We start from the raw sequence: 15,257 nt of genomic DNA, 5'->3' as shown, positions 1-15,257 counted from the left end.
GGTCTCCTCTCATTGGTACTTACATAAAGTTTTAACTTGTTTGGCAGGTACAACTGCGTCTCCATCTATCTCCCGTTCACTGTGACTCTCATCCATATGTTTTCGTCTTCTTCTTCTGTGTTATTGTTCCTGTTTTCTTCTTCTGTGTGTTTACTGGTGGATAACGTTTTTCAGCTCATGCTAAACATAATACTGCCACCTGCTATATCGGAGGCCACTTTACACTTTTTTAAATTAGGCAAATTGAAAGGTTAAAAATATGGGATAATCCCGGGAAAAACGGTAGGGTTGACAGGTATGGACAAAATACACAGTTCTGTGAAAAAACGTTCCCATGTTTATCTGAGGCTAATAGATTGTGTGCATGTGACGTCACGCTTATTTCCCAACCCAGAAGTCAGCCATGTTGGTTGGAATACACAACCAAGACTGTGGCCATTCACGTGGGAGTTGCTGCAACGCTTCGTAATTTTCTTTGTATTTAAACGTCTAAGATTGAAAGAAAATGCCAATTGTGTGTGCAGTCTATAATTGTAGTAATAACGCTACTCGTGAACCAGAGAAACGGTTCTTTAGATTTCCTAAAATCATCACAAACAACGATCCACAAAAGAGGGATGAATTGCTGTCTACCGAACGTCGTAAACTGGTTTAGCAACATAACTCGTAAGGATTTAATAGAAGAAAAAGCACAATTCACCCGTGTGTGTGGCGACCACTTTATATCTGGTAAGAGCTCATGCTAAAGCTATGTTTTCAATGTTTACGTTAAACATTTGTGCTTATGATATACCCGAACACTGTAAGACCTCACCTCACTCACAAACCACGGCTTGAGCGGTGTATCTCGAGCTCTTTGAGAGTGATTTACACGGGCATGGACGAGCACCCTGTCATCTTTCACTGGTTTGGTAAGAAGACTACCAACCCAGCCAGAAACAAAGACATTATAAGCATCTAAGCTCTTGTATGCCTTCATTTGTGCGTTGGTTGCCCACGACGTTTGTAGCACAAGGTAGTTCACAATATCCGTATATTCAATCGGCGGTAATGAATCTAAATCCTCACTACAATCCGATGGCTTTAGCGTGTACGGGTCACGGCAAATTGAAAGAAACATTTGGACTTTTTCCTCTGAATCTTGCCTTTGCAGAGGACTCCAGAGAGTCAGAATACTTTGAAGAAGTCGGAGTTGTATTGTTGTTCGCTTTAGACGGCATTGTTGATTTGTTATCCAACCAACATGGAGTCGCACGCATACGTCACACAGTTTTGTCACGTGTTTGCACACTACCTATATGAGGAATCAGCTTTCGGTCAAATCAAGTGGGTCTTTTTAGTAAGTTGTCCTCCATAGGTCAGTGAAGAAACATGTATTTTTGTACTGTGACCGGATTTTTTTCCCCATCACATGAATTGAATTTGCTTAAGAAAAGTTCCTTTAATGGCCAGTATGGACAGGAGGAACGATTACAGCCAGCAAAACCTGTTTCAGTGTTCTTATGGGCATGTGAGTATTGTATTAAGACTGACTTGAAAAAATGTAAACCTATCCTTTTAAGAAGTCCGTGGCACAACGGAAACATCCATCCTCTCGACATTGACTCTGACCTCGGTTACGGCTACCAGAACCAGTTGTGTGTGTGAAACCAGCGGTCTATTAGCTTCCTAATAGCTGATTTTGGGAGGTTAAATAGAAGAGAGGTAAAATCTTATGGCTGTAATAAATATAATTAGTACATTAATTAATATTACTGACTTCCTCACTGTGTGTTGGATTAAAATTAGACATTAGTCAAATTAATAATAAAATACATTGTTGGAGACAGCAATGGACACCGCTGCCCCTCTTCTGTTTTTGTTTTTCCAACATAAACTTGCCATCAAAATATTTTTTTAGTTGCCATAATCACATGATATTTCTACACATAAGAGTTCTGGATACGTAACTGACTTATGTGTTTGTAAATGAGTCCATCCTACTCTGTCCATGTATCTTTTATCAGTCACCTGGTTGGTGTTTTGAAATCACTTCTCTCCATTTTAAGCGTTTGTATCATTGATCATTAGTTACAGAGTTAGCGATCAAGATGGCGCACCATGCTACAGAAAAACACAATCATTGCAGACAGATTGACAATCTTCTTCCTGATAAAGGGGTCACCCTGTGTATGACTTTATTATTCCCACTCAAACATTCTACCAAGGGAAGTTTCATTAAGGATCCTTACATCTTGTGTATTACTGTGGTGCATGTGTTAGCTAAATGGCCTTTGATGGAAAATCCCTGAGGTGATATGCAGTATGTTACAATGTGCTGGGCTTCATCTGGGACACAAGCCAGTGATTTCAAGTTCATTTGAAAAACATTAACATTTTTGTTAGTTAGATTTAGAGCACTGTGAGCATTTCCCACTACTCATATTAATTATCTTGAAAATATTTAACTGAAAAAATGTGCATTATATTTATGCTTCTTGCAGATACTGTCATTTCATGTGGACAAAGTCTCCAGATTTCCTTCTCTTTTCTCAACAGCCATGGAGCTTGCAGATTTGATCCGTGGGAGAGTTCTCACACTGAGAGATAGGTTCTTACACAACAAATGGATTCATGTCTTTCTTCCTGATCATGAATTTTAAAATGTTATTGAAGTTTTCAATCAGATTTCTTGTTAAATCTCATTGTGTATTCATGGAGTTTTGGTGAGATGAGCAAACTCTTTCAGTCCCAAGGGAATATGAACACATGAAAAAACGAATATTTGTGCAGCCACACGTATGTAACTGTAAACAGTCTGTAAATGTGAATCATTTGAATGAGAATTTGCAATAAAATCTCTTTGCATACTTATCTGCCGGTGCAACTACTACTGAAGCTACATACGTTTGCATAAACAATTTACATTTGCATATGCATCAAGCGACGGTGCTAGTGTATCAGTCTTGCAACAAGCATAGAAAATACCATCCTGAAAATGTTAACCCTCATACAGGGAAGGAAGCTTGAAGTTTATTAAAAGACCATAGCAGTGGGTTTCTGTGATTTTTCCTGACATTCAGGGGTTTCTATTAATTTCTTTACAGTTCTTCTGTTGAAAGTACTGTACACTTTACAGTGGTTTAATTCATAATACAGATAATACAGCATAGTTACAAAATGTTTGAAATGACAAAATATAAATCAAGTTGTTCCCTCTTGAATGTATTTAAAGGTTGTAAAGTGCTATGTAAGTTAATTAGAGTCCAACATGCACACAGATCACTTCCATATTCGCATATAGTTGCCATATGGCAACAAAATAATTTGACCATTTTACAAATAACGTATCACATCTAAACTGGTTTTAATGATGAAAATGAAAAGTTAACTTACCCCACCCATATATTATTTAATATTTATTGACGGAATTTTACCTAAATATTGAACAATCAGACAACTTTGGGAGCCCCCAGATCATGACCTTCACAATGGCACGTGGGTATAAAAGAAGGTCATGTTATTTGTCAAAGTAGAAGACCCCCTTTTTCACAACTAAACGCTAAAACATGGATTTTATGGTTCTGCTTTTAGTAAAAGAGAGTAAATCCATCACAGAACACTGCAGTTCATAATTGATGATTTCACTCAATAACTATTCACAACATGATTATAAACACTCGATGGTGTTCTCTTTAGTGAGCAGTGAAAGATATTTTGTTATCAGACATTTATGAATAGTTGTCAGTATGAGCTGAGACAGGTAGCGTGCTGTAACTGTAACAGAGAATTTGCACTATATAGTATATGTCACACTGAGAATTCAGAAGTAAATATAATGCCCTCTAGGACACTTTTCCTTAAGGGAGCCCTTTTCTATCATTGAGTAAACTAATGACTCCTGACGAATGTTAAGAGACATGTTTTATGGATATTTCATATTATATTCAATGTGTAAAAGTGCACAACAACTGATAAACTGTACAATTAACCCAAATAGTGAATGCAGTAACTGCAGGAAGTTTGTGTAAAAAGAGTGATTCGGAAGAATTTTGAGCAGATTATTTCCACAGGTTGGAATCCGCTGCAGTAGGGTACCAAATATGATTGGGACACAGCATGAGTAAAATATTAAAACCCAAACTTCACCTTTCCATCAAATAAATATATTGAAATATTTTAGATGTGCTGTGCATAATTTTATAAAAATGCTGCTTAATTAACAGTATGTAATCAAACTCACTAGAATTAAGCAAAAACAGAGACAGAGGGGGCGGTAGTGCACAGTTGGAACACATGTTTGCCCTTCTCACCACATACAGTAGAAGAAGAGCCCCTTGTTATTCTCACCCGGAGTTAGCCTTTCAGGCATACAAGTATGTCTAGCTATGGGCACAGTAGCTATGGTTAGGTGTAGTAAAAGATGTCAGGGGGGGGGCGGGGTGTCGTGTAGGGAAGTCTAGGCAGACTTTCAGGTGCTGCGTAAAAATCCTTCTTTCAGACTCTGCTGTGTAGGTTCTACCTACAGACTCGAGGAGTGGAGGGGCTGCCTGTGAGGTTAATTTCAGGACAAATTTAATTCCAAGCTTTGAACACGGACGTATAGAGTGGAACAGGCTCCAGAGCATCAGCTAGCTGCCAGAGCACCAGGAGTGTTGACAGCCAGTTAAAGCGGCTGCTTTTATATGAGAAAGATCAGATCAGATCAGATCAGCTCAGAGGAATCATGTTTGAGAACTTCAGAGAAAGACTTCACATGGTCCAGCAGGATTTCACGACGGGGTTGGTCTGCTTTCTGACATAACGTTACTCTCTGCTTTAGCTAGTTGAGATTATGTCCTGCCTCGGATAGCATTATATGATTAGCTTTAATATGTATCTGATAGACCTTGTCATATAGAGATGTACACCTAATGATGAAACACGTAGCGATATAATGGTATATAACGTTAGCTAACTCCAGCCCTCATTCTGTTTTTGGAGCGTCTTTTTTGGAAAGCTATAACATTATTTTATGGCGCTCAGCTCATGTTCGCCTCCTTGAGTTAAACAAGTAGTTAGTTACATTTCTTGTCAATGTCATTTTAAACCTAACTACGCTAAGTTTTCGGGATTTTATTGTCCTAACTAGTTCGGTCATCGTGTAGCTGCGTTCAGCTGACGATCATGTGATGAGTCTTTTTTCTGGACAGTAAAAACATGAACCTACTTGTTAGTCCACATCCGTTCTGCAATACAAGTATCCGTAATAACAAAGGTAATGCAAATTGAGCTATGGAATTACAAATATCCCACTTTCAACAATGTGAATTCTAAAATCACTCTTTCAGTGGAGCCGAGATCGAAAAGTGGCCGATGGTGTTCCACAGCATGTACCGTTTCCTAACTGCAGGTGCCGCTTGAAAGTGGTATGCCACTGTGACACTGATACACTAGCACCGCCGCCTGATGCATATGCAAATGTAATTCGTCTATGTAAACCTATGTAATTGCATTCGTGTTTATCTTCCATGGAGTTCGTATTAGAGCTAACGTTAGTGTAAGTCAGAATGGCTATTGTTAGCCTCGTCACCGTGGCCAGTCTGACTAATAACAATAACATAGGCCTATATTCGAGCCAACTAACCAATGCTTATAGTATTTTTGGTATGTTTAATAGAAGAACACTATGTAAAATTAGAACAATAACCAATATACCACTCTGATCCAGCGGCACGCTATATGCATATATTGATGAAGGACTAGTGCAATAATACTATTGAAAACAAAGTGTCAAACTGTTATTTTATACAATAATTCCGACGTGTGAAGAATGTTGACAGCTCTGCGTTTATTGGCTGTTAATGCTGTGAATGAGAACAACAAGTTACCAAATGTGTATAGTACAATGGTGTCCCTCCTGGCAGATATAGGGACCTGCCACTGCAGACTAGAGACAATAATGGGATTGACCATAGTAACACTATATCAGGTGTAGCCTCATCAATACACATTGTCATCACAGTATATCAGAAGATGGATATCATAGTGAGAAGATACCCTGACATCTACTGTATGCCAATCATAAATATCTCGGTTTAGTTGGTTGGTACAAACTGCATAGCTACCGCTGGATCAGAATGGTATGTCTGTAAAAGACAAACCGGTTCAGCCACTGGATCAGAGTGGTATGTGGGTATCTATAAACCGGCATATGCAGACTAAAGCCAAAGTTGGGATTTACAGTAAAAATGTAATCAATACATAAACACGTTGGCATTTCACACTATCTAATAATAGATCATAGTGAAATGAATATGCCCATGTTTATCATAGCCTCTGGTGGAAAAAGGCTTAATTATGCCGTGATAAAAAAAAAAGGTTACTCATTCAAAGTTTATGCTGAATAATAAATAATATCATCAATGAATAATATGCCTTGTTATTGTTTTATGAAGTCATTGTGTTCTTCTATTAAACATGCAAAAAGGGTTAGTTAGCTAAAATATCTGTTATCGGTTAGTCGGACTGGCCACGGTAGCTAGGCTAACAATAGCCATATTAACCTGACCGCTGAACCATAGCAGCATACCATCAACCACTTTTCGATCTCGCCGCCACTCCTCTTTCTGCAATATACTGAAATAGAGCTCACACAAGCAGTCCTTTTAAAAGCTGCTCTTTCATTTATATATTTAATTAAATTGACCTGGCTCACAGCACACTATAGCAAACAAAAATACATAGTTGCTTCTGGCAGGTACTTTGGGATCCAGTACATAGATTGGCCTGCTGTAGCTCCGGAGGCTCCTTGTGTCTGTATATCAAGTGTCACACACTGAGCTCCAGTCACTGGTTAGGCCAGTATTTTGCATGGTAGCGTGCTGTCATTTTTGTGGTTGTAGTTTAATGAGAGGCATACTGTAAAACACTTTTATAAAAAAAGAACCACTATATAAATGGAGCTCATTACCATATAGTATGTTTTAACTTGGTTTGCAAAGGCATTTGTACATCCCTGCTGAACTTTTCTTTAGTTCTCTCTTCTTTCCCTCCCTCCAGCTTCAAGACCCTTGGAGACAAATCAAGAGACACCAAAATCAGGAGGAGACCTAGGTGTGTGTGTCCGTCCGTGGACCGTTCTTTTCTATGGGGACATAAATAAATTGTTAATGTGTTGACTGTGATATTGCTAGTGAGATCAAACATTCTCCTACAATGCTCAGCTAACACTCAATGCAACACTGACATTCCAATAATATGAAGCCAAATTGCTTCCATTGACTTAACACATGCAGCATCCACACTCTGATACAATAGGTGGTATGCACCTTTTAAAGTTGGTTTGCAATCCACCGAAGAAGAAGAAGAAGAAGAAGAAGAAGAAGAAGAAGAAGAAGAAGAAGAAGAAGAAGAAGAAGAAGAAGAAGAAGAAGAAGAAGAAGAAGAAGAAGAAGAAGAAGAAGAAGAAGAAGAAGTCTTTCATAGTTTCAGACACAAAAACACGTTTTCCATGTACTTTACTATAAAAAAATCAAAGAAGATTTGAAGTCCGAACTGTTGTTTGTTGTTGTTAACAACAGTGATGTTAGTTAGGTCACAGCTATGGAATATTAAATCTTCCACCTCAGGTGTGCGTAAAATACAGGTTATGAACTACTTTTTAAAATGCGAGATTATTGGTTATCTTGGAATACAATCCATATTGTGCATCCCTAATTACAGTATAACATTTACTGGGTTGTTTTAATTACCTTTTTTTTGTTATATTTTTGGGCTTTTCATGCCTTTATGATAGTGAAGTGCAGATTGTGAAAGGGGGAGAGAGAGGGAACGACATACAGCAAATGGCCACAGGTCGGACTCGAACCAGTGGCCGCTGTGGCAAGGACTCAGCCTTTGTATACGGGACGCCTGTGCTACCGGGACGGCCTTTTAATACATTTACAATGATCAACCATTAACAACAACACACACTACATGTAACCATTAATTCTCATCTGCTCTCCACCTGAGTTTTTGTTTTGGTGAGCGCCTCGCCTACCATTCGTCTGGTACCGAGCCTCCTGGAGCCTGACAGTTTCATAAACTCTGACTTTGTGTCTTCCCCAATGGGCTCTAATGAAATATGTGATTCTCTCTGAACTGTGAATTATTACTCACATTTTTCATTCATTATTCTCCTGGTTGTTGTTCAGGTTTGAAGAAAGCCTTCCACATTTCAGTGCTGGACTGGACATCCTCAGCAGGTCTCCACACAAACACACACACACACACACACACACACAGACACAGACACAGACAGACACCTTTAATGTGTTTCTGTATAAATGTGTTTCTCAGGTATGAGGAGAGCTGGTTTCTGCTCCATAAAAGAACTAACGACTGTGCTCAGGCTGCAGAGGTACGACCAGTACAGTGTGTACACACACACACACACACACACACACCTTTAGATACCATTAATGCTTCACAATGCCTTTTTTTCCGGGGTGGGTGATGAGCTGTGTTAATGGATCTTGAATATGAGGATATTTTGTGGTGAAAGCAGGTTCACAGAGTACAATCAGATACCCGTGTGGACTTTTCACAGGCTACAGTGAAGTGATGGAGAAATTTGGTTTATACTCACATTTGGACATTTAAGAGAAACACACTTCCTCAAAAGCTTTTAGACGAGGCATGTTTATGTAAGCAGTACAATTCAACAACAATGTTTTACAAAAAATGTTCAGACATAATGCAAAAGAAACGCATTATAAAATGACATTAACATACAATTAAAACAGGCATTAAATAGCCAAGAGAACAGAAATAAAAACAAGCTACATACAATAAGACTGAATATGGATATGATATGAATAATTATTTGATTTAATAAAAGGCAGCAGCAAACACAACAGTATTCAGCCTTGATTTAAAAGAAGTCTGAGTTCCAGCAGACCTGCAGTTTTCTGAAAGTGTGTTCCAGATATGTGGAGCATAAAAACTGAATGCTGCTTCTCCATGTTTTAACAAAATAAAAGGATTTATTCATTGGACCATTTACAGAAATTTACAAATGTCTTTGGACTCTTGGTCAGACCAAACAAGACACATGAAGACACATGAGACTTTTTTACCTACATTGTATATACATCATGATTAATTTATTAATTGAGAAAGTAAGCAGCAGATAAATTAATAGTAAAGATAATCGTTAGTTGGCAGAAGATTTTAGAAATGGTGTCCCGTACAGTGCCATGCTTGTGAAATGAATAATAGCTGAGCTCTCTGCAAGTTGTCTTCTATACAGCAGAAACAACATGGGAGAGAAGTCAGTCCTTTTGTGAGAGGTTGGAGGTAGATATGTGCCCAAACTGCAGTCAACATCAGTCGTATGCGGCCCTCCAGCTCATCAGCAGAAACATTCCTCCCTGATTGAAAGACTTTCACACACAGAGGAGTTAACAGCTGCTAAAGTCCGTAACTTCAGCTCACAAGGCTGCTTCACCAGAGAAACACTTGCAGTGATTGGCTGCTAGAAAGATTTGATAGGAGCTGTTGTGTTTTTACTATGTGTGTGTGTGTGTGTGTGTGTGTGTGTGTGTGTGTGTGTGTGTGTGTGTGTGTGTGTGTGTGTGTGTGTGTGTGTGTGTGTGATAGGCAGTAGATGAGGACATAGTGATGCTGTCAGCACACTGGGAGAGAAGAAGAGCAGCTCTGAATCAACTACAGGAACAACTGCAAAGCCTGCCGGCCTTCATCAGTGAGCTAGAGGCCATCACTGCGAACATCGGTATGGAGTCTGTTTCTTTCCTGTCCAATAAAAGCCAGCCACCTGCAGCAACATATAATGTCAAACACTGGACCTCTGCAGTGGTCGATGAACTACTTGGATCCTTTACTTAAGTAAAAGTTACAATACCACAGTGTAAAAATACTGTTACAAGTAAAAGTCCTGCAATTAAAATTCTACTTGAGTAAAAGTACATATATGTTACCAGCAGAGTGTACTCGAGTATAAAATTACTCATTATGCAAAATGGTCCTTTCAGAGTGTTACATATGTCTTGAAGGTCCTGAAAAATGATTATTATTTTTTACCTTACGCACAATTTATTTTTCAGGACTTCAGATTAGTTAGTTTTGTTGCGGTGAAATCATTTTATGAGTACATGATGAGCTCACGATAACGCCCAGCAGACTCCAGCCTGAATAGATCTGCAACATAACTGAAAACACAAAAGATACTAGAAACTAAAGCAGTTAAATAAATGTAGTAAGAAGTATATCGTAGCATAAGTAATAAGTAAAGTACAAGTTCCTCAAACTTAAGTACAGTCCTTGGGCAAATATACTTGGTTACTTTCCACCACTGGACCTCAGTATGTGCTGCCTGTACAGCTTTATGAATTATTCACAGTATTCAGATCCTGAACCCCAAATATTAAATGAATAAAAATAAATGATGTGAATAAATTGTGTAAAATATATAATTTAACCAACAATTTGCTAAATAATTGAAGAACGTATTAAAACTCAAGTCATTATTATGAAAGGTAATGTCATCAATAATTTTCATTTAATTATTGACATTTTCCTTTTTGAAACTTTTTTCAGAATTTCACTCTGATTCATTATGAATCAACCAACTGCGGCTGCGGACACAGAACTAAACACAGAAACCATAACTAATGTTAACTCATTGGCTAGCGGAGTTTAAGAGGTTAAACCCCAGCGCTGTGTCAGGGTCCTCATCATCCTGCTATAGGGGAAACGCTCTGTCTTCTTTGTTTGTCTTTGAACCAATCACAATTTTTGTGGACGGTGCTAAGCAAAGGATGCAGCAATGGAACCATTGTGCCCTCGCAAAACGGTAACACACAAATAGGAGAATACCGTGTGAAATATGTGAAACAGGCTTATACCCACAGACTGCACGCCAATCAATACTCAATACTAGGGGATTAAGTGTATGAGTAGTATACCCTTGTTCCTAGAACTAAAATAGTTTTCTCAGGCCCAAGTAGGTTTTGAACCTATGACCATGATGTGTACTAATATTCACACCACTATCACAACTAAAAGAGTACACACAAGTTAAGGCTGCTAATGTTATCTACCTAGCTAGCTTGCTATGCTGGCTTGTGAGCTGCGACCATTACTCGTCATCAAAGTGAAGGGTCAGTGTTAGCCATGTTAGCTTGCAACACTTTCTGCCTGGTTGGTGTTCCAGAGTTGTGTGTATCTTCACATCCCTGCCTGGCTGCTGAGGAGCTGCAGAGCTATTGCCACTTGCCAAACACCCCTCTGCTGTTGTGGAGTGTTTGGGTGGTGCTTGCTCAGGAACTGACCAATGAGAGTAGACTGGACTTTTTGGGAGGTGGGCCTTAAAGAGACAGGGTCTGAGGGCCAGGGTATACTCCATCAGAACTTCAGAACAAAAATGTTAGTTCAGACACTCTCCACCAAAGCACATTCATAGTGCTGTACTCATAGTGCTGATCATCTTAAAGAAATGGTTGTTTCAAGAATGAAAGAAGAGAGCGAGAGAAGTTCAGACTGCGGCTCCTTTCACAGTGAGGTGGCTGTGAACTAATGCTGACCGTGGTCGATTTTCTATCAAATGGTCATCATTCGAAAATTTAATTATTAATTAAATACATTTACATTTAATTAAGTATTACACTTTTTTTTGTGCTTGTGTAAAACTTAATATGAACAAGAAGGTTGAAAGTATGACTTTGTGTTTCTGCAGCTCACTTGGAGGGTGACTTTGAGGAGATGGAGAGCAGACTGGTATACCTGGAGACGCTGTGCTGTCAGTGTGAACAACAGACATTCAAACAAAATCATATCTACCAACTAGAAGTCTATCAGAAAAAGAAGAGGTACGACATGCACGTGACTTTTTATTCACTGTCCTATGAGGCTGAAGGTTGTTTTTTTTCAACAAATCATTTTTAAATGTGAGCTAGTACAATAGATGGTTGAGCAGAGCTCATTATTGACCCTCAATGCTTTCACCCAGTGTCAAAAACTGTCAGCTAACATTGGCTTGATTCCTTTTTTGTGTTCCATGTAATATCAATGGGCTAGAATCATTATCAATAAAGTCAGACATAACTAAAGAATATGTGTCTAAATCAAAGATGGAGAAAGTCAGTGTTTTTTTATCTATAGAAAAGTAATGTAACTCAATGCTAACTTGTCTGATGTTTGTCTTGTAATAGGAGGGAGGTGGAGGCTCTGGAAGGTGAGCTGCTGCTGGACTGTCATCAGGCATTACACATTGTGATCCCTGCACAATAGTGACTACATTACCACCTTATTACAGTGACGGGGAGGATGTTCCTCTTTTCTAATGTCTCTATTCATTTGCCATAATCAATGGCATGGGATGTATAGACTAAGGGAACCTGAGTAAACACATGACAATTGTTTTTACCATCATTTCACTTAGGAAGAAAGTTATCCAACACCCCCATCACCCATGTGAAAAGCTATTTCCCCCACTAGTTATTATCTATAGAATTAGGTTGACTGGTTGATGAAGCGTGTTGGTGTAACTCCTAATACTGCTGATAACGGTATGATGTGAAACGCTAGCGATTAGACGATATTCTAAAAATAACATGTCTTCTGTTTGTAGTGGAACTGAATTCTGAACATGCTCAGAAGGTGGCAGAGCAGGAGCAGGTGGTGCAGCAGAAACTGAGAGAACGACAGAAAGTGTATGAAGAAGCCTTTAACCAAGATGTGCAGCAATACCTGACCACTGGATACCTACAGCACAGAGGTAAGTCACTCTTTATAGCATAGCACTTTTACTTTCTATAATTATTAGCCAATAAGATTATACGTGGATTAGAGGAGATTCTTGAGGCAAGTTAAACTTGCAGGGATGGAGGTAGACCATGATCCCACGGCCGGGACCAGACCCAGGACCTTGTAGTTATGTGTGTGTGGTGTGTGTAGAGCCAACAGGAGCTGATGTGCGTGTTCTGGATCAGATGACAGTAACTAACATATCAGACCAGGAGGCTTTGGATGACTTCCTCAACTCCACAGGTGATGACATCAGTACAGGGTCATCTCTGACCTCAGGTAACCCCAACTACCTTACTCTACAAGCTGAAGATTCAAGACGTGCATATATTGTAGATAAAGATATTGTGCGTTGTCAAACTGTAGGACACAGCTATCACCAGTTTGCTGGCTTAAGAGGTTGCTATGTAGGTATGGAACAACATCAGCATGCATTTGTTTTTGAGTTATTAGCCACCTCATGATTGTAGGTGTAACCATGTAGCTTTTATTTGGCCATTAGCTCTTTAGCTTCGGCTGTGTACATCTGGCAGTAACTTAGTCAATCTAACATACAAATCTTCTCTCCAGATGAGACACAAGTTATGGGAGGATGAATGAGTACAAATATAAACAGCAGGTCAATGGTTCTGTAGTTACCACATGTGTGAAAATCAAATATAATATTAAAATCAGCCCACCCTCCCTGGAGCAAGAGCCTGAAGCTGATCTGTCTGCCGTTTGAATGCACCACACAGAACTCAGATGTGACAGGTTGAGCTTGAATTAATGTGAAAATGAAGCTTTAGTTGTCTTCTCTAACAGGTCCAGACCTTGAGTCCTGCTCTTCTGACTCTGAAATGAAAAGCCAAATAATCCAAGCCCCTCCCACAAACAACCAAGCCTCCAGCCGGGATGCAGTATGGGAGCAAGAAGAAGAAGCTGCCAGTGAGGAGAGTGATGAGCCTCTGGTGCAGTCAGACGAGGAGGACGTTCAGCCTGATATGTCACTGGTTGGTCTACAGGATGTTGGCACATTGAGGGGCTCTGATGAGAGTGACCCTGTAGAGGATCTGCCCTCTGGGTAACCTAGCAACCAGACCCTGGAAACTCCTTGGATACTATGTAAACACTAACTGCTGTTACCCTCTGCTTTGACTCCACACAGCCCCCATCTGCTGCCAACATGAGCCAGCACTCTGAAGGCTGAGGTCAGAGACTGCTTTCTTCAGATTTGATAGGAAAAATTCCAAATGTCCATATGGTAGGGACACTGTCATTAATCCCAACTAATTGAGACATTGTCGGTTCACCGTTTACCCAAATGGAATGATAAACAACTCTGTGTATAGAGACAAATCAAAGGTAATTAGAGAAAGACTTATTTCCTTTGGTATAAAGCATCTTCATCTAGCTGGGGATATGACAGGTCTGTTAGTTGTCTAAAGCCTAAATCTGTGTAACATCGCTGCGTTCACAAGTTACAGTAACTTCTAACCTTTTTTAGGTTTGGCCAAATCTACAGTATCTGTAAGAAATTCTCTTCATTAATTGCTGACTCAAATTCTTCAAGGATTTATTGTACTTTTTATTTCTCTTTGTGCTTACTAATGTGCATAAAACAGCTGGTGCAGACACCATACTGTAGATGAAACAGCTGGTGCCCATGTCCACCACAGCAGGGCAGTGTTGATGTGCTGGTGGCCTTGATGATGCTGATAAACGCATTGATATCACAATAAAGTTGTTCTGTAAACAACAAGACTTCTTCACTTCTCTGTGCACCTGTGTGAAGTTGCCACAACTCATGATGTACTGGTCAGCCTTAACAAAGAACGAGCTGTACTTCAAATCTAGAGAAGAGGGGGCGACAGACGCAACAAGTCTCATATGATAAGGCTGGTGAGATTCTATATTTGACGTGAAATGACCCCACTAGCAAGCATTGTCTGTTTATCCAAAGCCTGATATATCTTATTGCTCTGTGTCATAGAGCTCCACTGTTATCCCAAAAATACTGAAATCATCAATGACGAGCCGATCATACAGAAACCCGCTGTGTTAAAAAGTACAAAAGGCTGAGCTGTGTTTTAGGCGTACTGGGAGGATGACGGCTCATCACTGCACAGCTGTAGAATAACACCTCATGGATCTTTGAACATTTCTCGGTTTTATTTTGTTTAAACACTATTTTGTCTGACAAAAAGATAAACAAGTCTGTTTTGTCCTTACACATTTAATAAAAATATCAATCTGTCTGTATATCATGCATCTGTCTCGTCTGGTTTGTAGAATGCCTTTAACAAAATGAGTTGTTTCCTAAAAAGTGATTTCCACAAAGCCAGATTAACAGAAGAGCACAAGTAGAATATTTATTTTCTATCTCTGGGATGCCTTAAACACATAAAGTCCTGCCCTGTAGTTGCAGGAAGTCTTACTGCTTCAGCAAACACTGATATTTTGGCCAGTAGCAACAGTCTGTTTGGTCCTTGGGCCTGATGCCAGCGGAG

The 15,257-nt window shown here is 39.4% G+C and overlaps 1 protein-coding gene across 2 annotated transcripts; it reads left to right on the top strand.

The window, feature by feature from the left end:
* Nucleotides 1-4,429: 4,429 nt before the first annotated feature.
* On the top strand, nucleotides 4,430-15,016 carry LOC115021390 (dysbindin-A-like). Of its 2 annotated transcripts, XM_029451821.1 has the most exons (11): nucleotides 4,430-4,761; nucleotides 7,021-7,074; nucleotides 8,157-8,207; nucleotides 8,302-8,362; nucleotides 9,604-9,736; nucleotides 11,699-11,831; nucleotides 12,174-12,196; nucleotides 12,593-12,739; nucleotides 12,919-13,047; nucleotides 13,573-13,760; nucleotides 13,916-15,016. In XM_029451821.1, the coding sequence occupies exons 1-11, from the start codon at nucleotides 4,706-4,708 to the stop codon at nucleotides 13,955-13,957; spliced, it is 1,017 nt and encodes a 338-aa protein (XP_029307681.1). In that variant the 5' UTR covers nucleotides 4,430-4,705; the 3' UTR covers nucleotides 13,958-15,016. The 2 variants fall into 2 exon arrangements, with proteins under 2 accessions (XP_029307681.1, XP_029307679.1); XM_029451819.1 differs by having other exon boundaries at nucleotides 4,432-4,761; nucleotides 13,573-15,016.
* The last annotated feature ends 241 nt before the right edge of the window (nucleotides 15,017-15,257 follow it).

This window comes from Cottoperca gobio, chromosome 16 (genome assembly GCF_900634415.1).
Source record: "Cottoperca gobio chromosome 16, fCotGob3.1, whole genome shotgun sequence".
In the NCBI taxonomy this organism is placed as follows: domain Eukaryota; kingdom Metazoa; phylum Chordata; class Actinopteri; order Perciformes; family Bovichtidae; genus Cottoperca; species Cottoperca gobio.
The sequence above is the reverse complement of the archived record's forward strand: the minus strand, read 5'-3'. Positions and strand labels throughout refer to the sequence as shown.

What these genes read in the sequence shown, in the direction of transcription:
- LOC115021390 (XM_029451819.1), top strand. Translation starts at nt 4,706, where the DNA reads ATGTTTGAGAACTTCAGAGAAAGACTTCACATGGTCCAGCAGGATTTC. An exon ending in GGCCATCACTGCGAACATCG is followed by an intron (nt 9,737 to 11,698) that starts GTATGGAGTCTG and finishes GTGTTTCTGCAG; the next exon opens with CTCACTTGGAGGGTGACTTT. An exon ending in GTCTATCAGAAAAAGAAGAG is followed by an intron (nt 11,832 to 12,173) that starts GTACGACATGCA and finishes GTCTTGTAATAG; the next exon opens with GAGGGAGGTGGAGGCTCTGG.